This window comes from Leptodactylus fuscus, unplaced genomic scaffold, assembly GCF_031893055.1.
Source record: "Leptodactylus fuscus isolate aLepFus1 unplaced genomic scaffold, aLepFus1.hap2 HAP2_SCAFFOLD_207, whole genome shotgun sequence".
NCBI lineage: Eukaryota > Metazoa > Chordata > Amphibia > Anura > Leptodactylidae > Leptodactylus > Leptodactylus fuscus.
The window spans coordinates 40642-51541 of NW_027440230.1; the positions used below are offsets into that span (position 1 = coordinate 40642).

The following is a 10900-nucleotide window of genomic DNA, read 5'->3' on the forward strand; positions in this document are numbered from 1 at the left end:
GCCGCCATACTCAGTGCGGTGCAGGCTATACCCTTCATACTCGGGGACGTCTGGTGATGCTGCGCCATACTGACTGACTAGTACACAAGGCTGCCATACTCAGTGCGGTGCAGGCTATACCCTTCATACTCGGGAACATCTGGTGATGCTGCGCCATACTGACTGACTGGTACACAAGGCCGCCATACTCAGTGCAGGCTATACCCTTCATACTCGGGGACGTCTGGTGATGCTGCGCCATACTGACTGACTGGTACACAAGGCTGCCATACTCAGTGCGGTGCAGGCTATACCCTTCATATTCGGGAACATCTAGTGACGCTGCGCCATACTGACTGACTGGTACACAAGGCCGCCATACTCAGTGCAGGCTATACCCTTCATACTCGGGGACGTCTGGTGACGCTGCGCCATACTGACTGACTTGCACACAAGGCCGCCATACTCAGTGCGGTGCAGGCTATACCCTTCATACTCGGGGACGTCTGGTGATGCTGCGCCATACTGACTGACTGGTACACAAGGCCGCCATACTCAGTGCGGTGCAGGCTATACCCTTCATACTCGGGAACATCTAGTGACGCTGTGCCATACTGACTGACTCACACACAAGGCCACCATACTCAGTGCAGGCTATACCCTTCATACTCGGGGACGTCTGGTGACGCTGCGCCATACTGAGTGACTCGCACACAAGGCCGCCATACTCAGTGCGGTGCAGGCTATACCCTTCATACTCGGGGACGTCTGGTGCCGCTGCGTCATACTGAGTGACTCGCACACAAGGCCGCCATACTCAGTGCAGGCTATACCCTTCATACTCAGGGACGTCTGGTGATGCTGCGCCATACTGACTGACTCACACACAAGGCCGCCATACTCAGTGCGGTGCAGGCTATACCCTTCATACTCGGGGACGTCTGGTGATGCTGCGCCATACTGACTGACTGGTACACAAGGCCGCCATACTCAGTGCAGGCTATACCCTTCATACTCGGGGACATCTGGTGATGCTGCGCTATACTGACTGACTCACACACAAGGCCGCCATACTCAGTGCGGTGCAGGCTATACCCTTCATACTCGGGGACGTCTGGTGATGCTGCGCCATACTGACTGACTCACACACAAGGCCGCCATACTCAGTGCGGTGCAGGCTATACCTTTCATACTCGGGAACGTCTGGTGATGCTGCGCCATACTGACTGACTCACACACAAGGCCGCCATACTCAGTGCGGTGCAGGCTATACCCTTCATACTCGGGGACGTCTGGTGACGCTGCGCCATACTGACTGACTCGCACACAAGGCCGCCATACTCAGTGCGGTGCAGGCTATACCCTTCATACTCGGGGACGTCTGGTGACGCTGCGCCATACTGACTGACTTGCACACAAGGCCGCCATACTCAGTGCGGTGCAGGCTATACCCTTCATATTCGGGAACATCTAGTGACGCTGCGCCATACTAACTGACTGACACACACAAGGCCACCATACTCAGTGCAGGCTATACCCTTCATACTCGGGGACGTCTGGTGATGCTGCGCCATACTGAGTGACTGGTACACAAGGCCGCCATACTCAGTGCAGGCTATACCCTTCATACTCGGGAACGTCTGGTGATGCTGCGCCATACTGACTGACTCACACACAAGGCCGCCATACTCAGTGCGGTGCAGGCTATACCCTTCATACTCGGGGACGTCTGGTGACGCTGCGCCATACTGACTGACTCGCACACAAGGCCGCCATACTCAGTGCGGTGCAGGCTATACCCTTCATACTCGGGGACGTCTGGTGCCGCTGCGTCATACTGACTGACTCACACACAAGGCCGCCATACTCAGTGCGGTGCAGGCTATACCCTTCATACTCGGGGACGTCTGGTGACGCTGCGCCATACTGACTGACTGGTACACAAGGCCGCCATACTCAGTGCAGGCTATACCCTTCATACTCGGGGACGTCTGGTGACGCTGCGCCATACTGACTGACTTGCACACAAGGCCGCCATACTCAGTGCGGTGCAGGCTATACCCTTCATACTCGGGGACGTCTAGTGATGCTGCGCCATACTGACTGACTGGTACACAAGGCTGACATACTCAGTGCGGTGCAGGCTATACCCTTCATACTCGGGAACATCTAGTGACGCTGCGCCATACTGACTGACTGGTACACAAGGCCGCCATACTCAGTGCGGTGCAGGCTATACCCTTCATACTCGGGGACGTCTGGTGATGCTGCGCCATACTGACTGACTCACACACAAGGCCGCCATACTCAGTGCAGGCTATACCCTTCATACTCGGGGTCGTCTGGTGATGCTGCGCCATACTGACTGACTCGCACACAAGGCCGCCATACTCAGTGCGGTGCAGGCTATACCCTTCATACTCGGGGACGTCTGGTGACGCTGCGCCATACTGAGTGACTCGCACACAAGGCCGCCATACTCAGTGCGGTGCAGGCTATACCCTTCATACTCGGGGACGTCTGGTGATGCTGCGCCATACTGACTGACTCGCACACAAGGCCGCCATACTCAGTGCGGTGCAGGCTATACCCTTCATACTCGGGGACGTCTAGTGCGCCATACTGACTGACTCGTACACAAGGCCGCCATACTCAGTGCAGGCTATACCCTTCATACTCGGGGTCGTCTGGTGATGCTGCGCCATACTGACTGACTGGTACACAAGGCCGCCATACTCAGTGCGGTGCAGGCTATACCCTTCATACTCGGGGTCGTCTGGTGACGCTGCACCATACTGACTGACTCGCACACAAGGCCGCCATACTCAGTGCGGTGCAGGCTATACCCTTCATACTCGGGGACATCTGGTGATGCTGCGCCATACTGACTGACTGGTACACAAGGCCGCCATACTCAGTGCAGGCTATACCCTTCATACTCGGGGACATCTGGTGATGCTGCGCCATACTGACTGACTCACACACAAGGCCGCCATACTCAGTGCGGTGCAGGCTATACCCTTCATACTCGGGGATGTCTGGTGATGCTGCGCCATACTGACTGACTCACACACAAGGCCGCCATACTCAGTGCGGTGCAGGCTATACCTTTCATACTCGGGAACGTCTGGTGATGCTGCGCCATACTGACTGACTCACACACAAGGCCGCCATACTCAGTGCGGTGCAGGCTATACCCTTCATACTCGGGGACGTCTGGTGACGCTGCGCCATACTGACTGACTCGCACACAAGGCCGCCATACTCAGTGCGGTGCAGGCTATACCCTTCATACTCGGGGACGTCTGGTGACGCTGCGCCATACTGACTGACTTGCACACAAGGCCGCCATACTCAGTGCGGTGCAGGCTATACCCTTCATACTCGGGAACATCTAGTGACGCTGCGCCATACTGACTGACTGACACACACAAGGCCACCATACTTAGTGCAGGCTATACCCTTCATACTCGGGGACGTCTGGTGATGCTGCGCCATACTGACTGACTCACACACAAGGCCGCCATACTCAGTGCGGTGCAGGCTATACCCTTCATACTCGGGGACGTCTGGTGACGCTGCGCCATACTGACTGACTCGCACACAAGGCCGCCATACTCAGTGCGGTGCAGGCTATACCCTTCATACTCGGGGACGTCTGGTGCCGCTGCGTCATACTGACTGACTCACACACAAGGCCGCCATACTCAGTGCGGTGCAGGCTATACCCTTCATACTCGGGGACGTCTGGTGACGCTGCGCCATACTGACTGACTGGTACACAAGGCCGCCATACTCAGTGCAGGCTATACCCTTCATACTCGGGGACGTCTGGTGACGCTGCGCCATACTGACTGACTTGCACACAAGGCCGCCATACTCAGTGCGGTGCAGGCTATACCCTTCATACTCGGGGACGTCTGGTGATGCTGCGCCATACTGACTGACTGGTACACAAGGCTGCCATACTCAGTGCGGTGCAGGCTATACCCTTCATACTCGGGAACATCTAGTGACGCTGCGCCATACTGACTGACTGGTACACAAGGCCGCCATACTCAGTGCAGGCTATACCCTTCATACTCGGGGACGTCTGGTGACGCTGCGCCATACTGACTGACTGGTACACAAGGCCGCCATACTCCGTGCGGTGCAGGCTATACCCTTCATACTCGGGGACGTCTGGTGACGCTGCGCCATACTGACTGACTGGTACACAAGGCCGCCATACTCAGTGCGGTGCAGGCTATACCCTTCATACTCGGGGACGTCTGGTGACGCTGCGCCATACTGACTGACTGGTACACAAGGCCGCCATACTCAGTGCAGGCTATACCCTTCATACTCGGGGACGTCTGGTGACGCTGCGCCATACTGACTGACTTGCACACAAGGCCGCCATACTCAGTGCAGGCTATACCCTTCATACTCGGGGACGTCTGGTGATGCTGCGCCATACTGACTGACTGGTACACAAGGCTGCCATACTCAGTGCGGTGCAGGCTATACCCTTCATACTCGGGAACATCTAGTGACGCTGCGCCATACTGACTGACTGGTACACAAGGCCGCCATACAAAGTGCAGGCTATACCCTTCATACTCGGGGACGTCTGGTGACGCTGCGCCATACTGACTGACTGGTACACAAGGCCGCCATACTCAGTGCGGTGCAGGCTATACCCTTCATACTCGGGGACGTCTGGTGACGCTGCGCCATACTGACTGACTTGCACACAAGGCCGCCATACTCAGTGCGGTGCAGGCTATACCCTTCATACTCGGGGACGTCTGGTGATGCTGCGCCATACTGACTGACTGGTACACAAGGCTGCCATACTCAGTGCGGTGCAGGCTATACCCTTCATACTCGGGAACATCTAGTGACGCTGCGCCATACTGACTGACTCACACACAAGGCCACCATACTCAGTGCAGGCTATACCCTTCATACTCGGGGACGTCTGGTGATGCTGCGCCATACTGACTGACACACACACAAGGCCGCCATACTCAGTGCGGTGCAGGCTATACCCTTCATACTCGGGGACGTCTGGTGACGCTGCGCCATACTGACTGACTCACACACAAGGCCGCCATACTCAGTGCGGTGCAGGCTATACCCTTCATACTCGGGGACATCTAGTGACGCTGCGCCATACTGACTGACTCGTACACAAGGCCACCATACTCAGTGCAGGCTATACCCTTCATACTCGGGGACGTCTGGTGATGCTGCGCCATACTGAGTGACTCGCACACAAGGCCGCCATACTCAGTGCGGTGCAGGCTATACCCTTCATACTCGGGGACGTCTGGTGCGCCATACTGACTGACTCGCACACAAGGCCGCCATACTCAGTGCGGTGCAGGCTATACCCTTCATACTCGGGGACGTCTGGTGATGCTGCGCCATACTGACCGACTCGCACACAAGGCCGCCATACTCAGTGCAGGCTATACCCTTCATACTCGGGGTCGTCTGGTGATGCTGCGCCATACTGACTGACTCGCACACAAGGCCGCCATACTCAGTGCGGTGCAGGCTATACCCTTCATACTCGGGGACGTCTGGTGATGCTGCGCCATACTGACTGACTCGCACACAAGGCCGCCATACTCAGTGCGGTGCAGGCTATACCCTTCATACTCGGGGACGTCTAGTGCGCCATACTGACTGACTCGTACACAAGGCCGCCATACTGAGTGCAGGCTATACCCTTCATACTCGGGGTCGTCTGGTGATGCTGCGCCATACTGACTGACTGGTACACAAGGCCGCCATACTCAGTGCGGTGCAGGCTATACCCTTCATACTCGGGGTCGTCTGGTGACGCTGCACCATACTGACTGACTCGCACACAAGGCCGCCATACTCAGTGCGGTGCAGGCTATACCCTTCATACTCGGGGACGTCTGGTGACGCTGCGCCATACTGAGTGACTCGCACACAAGGCCACCATACTCAGTGCGGTGCAGGCTATACCCTTCATACTCGGGGACATCTGGTGATGCTGCGCCATACTGACTGACTGGTACACAAGGCCGCCATACTCAGTGCAGGCTATACCCTTCATACTCGGGGACATCTGGTGATGCTGCGCCATACTGACTGACTCACACACAAGGCCGCCATACTCAGTGCAGTGCAGGCTATACCCTTCATACTCGGGGACGTCTGGTGACGTTGCGCCATACTGAGTGACTCGCACACAAGGCCGCCATACTCAGTGCGGTGCAGGCTATACCCTTCATACTCGGGGACGTCTGGTGATGCTGCGCCATACTGACTGACTCGTACACAAGGCCGCCATACTCAGTGCGGTGCAGGCTATACCCTTCATACTCGGGGACATCTGGTGATGCTGCGCCATACTGAGTGACTGGTACACAAGGCCGCCATACTCAGTGCGGTGCAGGCTATACCCTTCATACTCGGGGACGTCTGGTGACGCTGCGCCATACTGACTGACTGGTACACAAGGCCGCCATACTCAGTGCAGGCTATACCCTTCATACTCGGGGACGTCTGGTGACGCTGCGCCATACTGACTGACTGGTACACAAGGCCGCCATACTCAGTGCAGGCTATACCCTTCATACTCGGGGACGTCTGGTGACGCTGCGCCATACTGACTGACTTGCACACAAGGCCGCCATACTCAGTGCAGGCTATACCCTTCATACTCGGGAACATCTAGTGACGCTGCGCCATACTGACTGACTGGTACACAAGGCCGCCATACTCAGTGCAGGCTATACCCTTCATACTCGGGGACGTCTGGTGATGCTGCGCCATACTGACTGACTGGTACACAAGGCTGCCATACTCAGTGCGGTGCAGGCTATACCCTTCATATTCGGGAACATCTAGTGACGCTGCGCCATACTGACTGACTGGTACACAAGGCCGCCATACTCAGTGCAGGCTATACCCTTCATACTCGGGGACGTCTGGTGACGCTGCGCCATACTGACTGACTTGCACACAAGGCCGCCATACTCAGTGCGGTGCAGGCTATACCCTTCATACTCGGGGACGTCTGGTGATGCTGCGCCATACTGACTGACTGGTACACAAGGCCGCCATACTCAGTGCGGTGCAGGCTATACCCTTCATACTCGGGAACATCTAGTGACGCTGTGCCATACTGACTGACTCACACACAAGGCCACCATACTCAGTGCAGGCTATACCCTTCATACTCGGGGACGTCTGGTGACGCTGCGCCATACTGAGTGACTCGCACACAAGGCCGCCATACTCAGTGCGGTGCAGGCTATACCCTTCATACTCGGGGACGTCTGGTGCCGCTGCGTCATACTGAGTGACTCGCACACAAGGCCGCCATACTCAGTGCAGGCTATACCCTTCATACTCAGGGACGTCTGGTGATGCTGCGCCATACTGACTGACTCACACACAAGGCCGCCATACTCAGTGCGGTGCAGGCTATACCCTTCAGACTTGGGGACGTCTGGTGATGCTGCGCCATACTGACTGACTGGTACACAAGGCCGCCATACTCAGTGCGGTGCAGGCTATACCCTTCATACTCGGCGACGTCTGGTGATGCTGCGCCATACTGACTGACTCACACACAAGGCCGCCATACTCAGTGCGGTGCAGGCTATACCCTTCATACTCGGGGACGTCTGGTGACGCTGCGTCATACTGAGTGACTCGCACACAAGGCCGCCATACTCAGTGCAGGCTATACCCTTCATACTCAGGGACGTCTGGTGATGCTGCGCCATACTGACTGACTCACACAAGGCCGCCATACTCAGTGCGGTGCAGGCTATACCCTTCATACTCGGGGACGTCTGGTGATGCTGCGCCATACTGACTGACTGGTACACAAGGCCGCCATACTCAGTGCGGTGCAGGCTATACCCTTCATACTCGGCGACGTCTGGTGATGCTGCGCCATACTGACTGACTCACACACAAGGCCGCCATACTCAGTGCGGTGCAGGCTATACCCTTCATACTCGGGGACGTCTGGTGACGCTGCGCCATACTGAGTGACTCGCACACAAGGCCGCCATACTCAGTGCGGTGCAGGCTATACCCTTCATACTCAGGGACGTCTAGTGCGCCATACTGACTGACTCGCACACAAGGCCACGCAGGCAGGAGTGTGAAATAGATGGATTTTATTCTACTAGCTTTTATTACAGTGCTCGTCTGTCCAAATGAAAACAAGTTTACAAAACATTTGATTACGATTCGTTTACTGAAAGCAATAGATTCCACATCACTAGATGAACCAGTCACAGCTCCGCACGGGCCGAGATCCAACAGCTCCAGCTTTTCAGTGTTTGATCAGAGTAAAGAGGAAAAAAATAAAAATAGGTCTCAATTATCAAATGGCAAATCTGAGCCTTGCAGCAAGAGGCGTGCCGCCGGGGAATGACTCCAGAGCCGAGAGAAAGATCTGCGCTCTACCATGGAATGATTGCATCAGGCGCTGCTGCTTCATGAGGTGCACAAGGCCGGGGCTCCACCACGCAGGGGCGGAGGATGAGGGGGGCCTTGTCTGTAAAGCCGCTACAACCACCAAGTGCAAGGACTCGCGTCCTGATAATAGGCGGACAACCATAGGGCCCGCCATCTCTACACCTGCCAGAAGGGATCCAATACAGGGGTCCTACAGGGTGCAGCAGTGACCGGCCCGAGTACCAGGACACCCACATGTCTCCCTCAGCTAACACCCCACACGTCAGTCTAAGGGTCCGACACGTTCCTCTCTGTCAGCCCCAATATCGGAGGCCACTTCCAGGCCGTTCGTTCTCCTCTGACCGATTCCCTGTAACCACATAGTCAGATATATAACAGGAGCCCCAATGCCCCCTCCCTGGTACAATACTAATACTATTCAGGGGAGGCAGCCATGATCGTAGCGAGACAAACATTCACCAGAAAGTGCAACCCATCAAATAACCAGGAGCGCATAACATGAGGGGGGGTCAGCGAATAAACCGGGTGTAGGATACCGCACAAAGCCACACAACGGCCATGACTTCAAGTAGATCAAGGTTAGCAAAGCGCATTCAAACAGATAAAAACCCGGGGAAAAGGACGTACAGGTAAAACGGTTCAGCAAGTCATGCAACCTCCAGCGTCACCCGAAATAAGAGTCGCCCTCTCTCCTTACTCTCGCAAGTTATCGCTCGAGCGCAGACGGGAGCGGCGGCGAAACGCCAACAGATCCAGCAGCATGACAAGTACTGGAACCTGCCGTGTAACCATGCAAAAAAAGAAAGAGCATCAAGCTTAACCCCTGTGTGCGACAACCACAAGGCCAACTCAACCTGCCTGAGGGTGTCAGAGCCCCTCCCCCAGCAACGGGGTCGACCTCCGCCCACTGTCAGCTTGTGAGGTAAACCGGCGAAGGTATGGATTCTTAAAAACGAGCAATTTCCTAGTGAATAGCGCAGCCTGGAACGCGCGTGGATTCTCTAACCTCCCTTCCAGTATCATTCTGATGACAATACAAAATAACGTAGAGTAATATTGCATAGAGAACCAGAAACTGCCTCAGTGGAAAGAAAAAAAAAAGAACAAAAATAAACTATTTACATTAAATAAGACACCCAACTGTTATCAGGCTCTTCATTGCCACAGCGTGGTGCGCGACGGACTGTGACGAGAAGGTACTGGTTCCGGCACTCAATACCGCAAAGTAGAACAGTTTGCCACGTTAGAGAGAAGCGGAGAGGAAGAGTAGGAGGGCATGAAGAGATGGGGCAGGACAAACAAAAAAAAAAAACCCAAAGGGGAGAAAAAAAAAAATAGAATATGAAGACGATCGGCGGTTTCATTTCTGGCATCGGAGCTGATTGGACAACCAGTCGAGTCCTTCATAGAGGCCGTCTCCACTAGTGGCGCAGGTGGCCTGAATGTACCAGTTTCTATGGCGGAGGGAGTGAAGTCCTAACTTGTCTGTGATCTCTGCTGCGTTCATGGCATTGGGCAGATCCTGGAGGAAGGGAAAGAACATCGAGGATTATTGCAGAGTCCGCCCCGTCTCCCACGTCACGCCCCGACGCCTCAGAGACAACTCCACCAACCTGTTTGTTAGCAAAAACTAGCAAGACGGCATCTCGAAGCTCGTCCTCTGCCAACATCCGCATCAGCTCCTCCCGGGCCTCATTCACTCGCTCCCGATCGTTGCTGTCCACCACAAAGATCAGGCCTGAGAAACAAGAAGAAGCAGAGTACAAAAGAGGATTCGCAACGTGTCCACCCACCCAACAAAAACCAGACAAGGGGAGACATGTAAGAGGCGCAGGGTGTCACAACGTCGGCCATGAGCAGACCGCCCGTCCTCTCCGACCCCAGCTACCATATAGAGCAGGAACATATCATGGAGGATCACCTCCACCATTAGCTCAGGGAAACCATCACATACCAGACGGGTCTGACTGATCGGCAGCCATGTGTAGGCGTGCATGGACAAGAACCTTCACCCCACCCTGTGCCACATGGGGAGCAACGTGACCACTCGGCCGACCTCATACTCTGAGCGCAGGTCGTGTCGCCCAATAGTAACAGGACATAAGATTTGCCCGCAGCGTCACCCACCTTGTGTGTTCTGGAAGTAATGGCGCCAGAGGGGTCTGATCTTGTCCTGACCGCCCACGTCCCATACCGTAAAGCTGATGTTCTTGTATTCTACAGTCTCTACATTAAAACCTGGAAGAGAAGAGCAGGTCAGCGTTTGGCCGTACGTGTGCCGTAGCGGCGGCTGTACGGCGGCGGGGGGGCACTTACCTATTGTGGGGATTGTGGTGACGATCTCTCCCAGCTTCAGCTTGTATAATATAGTGGTTTTCCCTGCAGCATCCAGCCCCACCATAAGGATCCGCATCTCTTTCTTGCCGAAAAGGCCTTTGAACAGGTTGGCGAACACATT

At 55.4% G+C, this 10900-nt stretch overlaps 1 protein-coding gene across 1 annotated transcript; it reads right to left on the minus strand.

Moving 5' to 3' along the window:
- Window positions 1–8121: 8121 nt before the first annotated feature.
- LOC142187364 (ADP-ribosylation factor 1) lies at window positions 8122–10894 on the minus strand. The gene is made up of 4 exons (XM_075261564.1): window positions 10759–10894; window positions 10570–10680; window positions 10056–10180; window positions 8122–9964 (listed from the first exon to the last, which is right to left on the minus strand). The coding sequence occupies exons 1-4, from the start codon at window positions 10853–10855 to the stop codon at window positions 9803–9805; spliced, it is 495 nt and encodes a 164-aa protein (XP_075117665.1). The 5' UTR covers window positions 10856–10894; the 3' UTR covers window positions 8122–9802.
- Window positions 10895–10900: the final 6 nt, after the last annotated feature.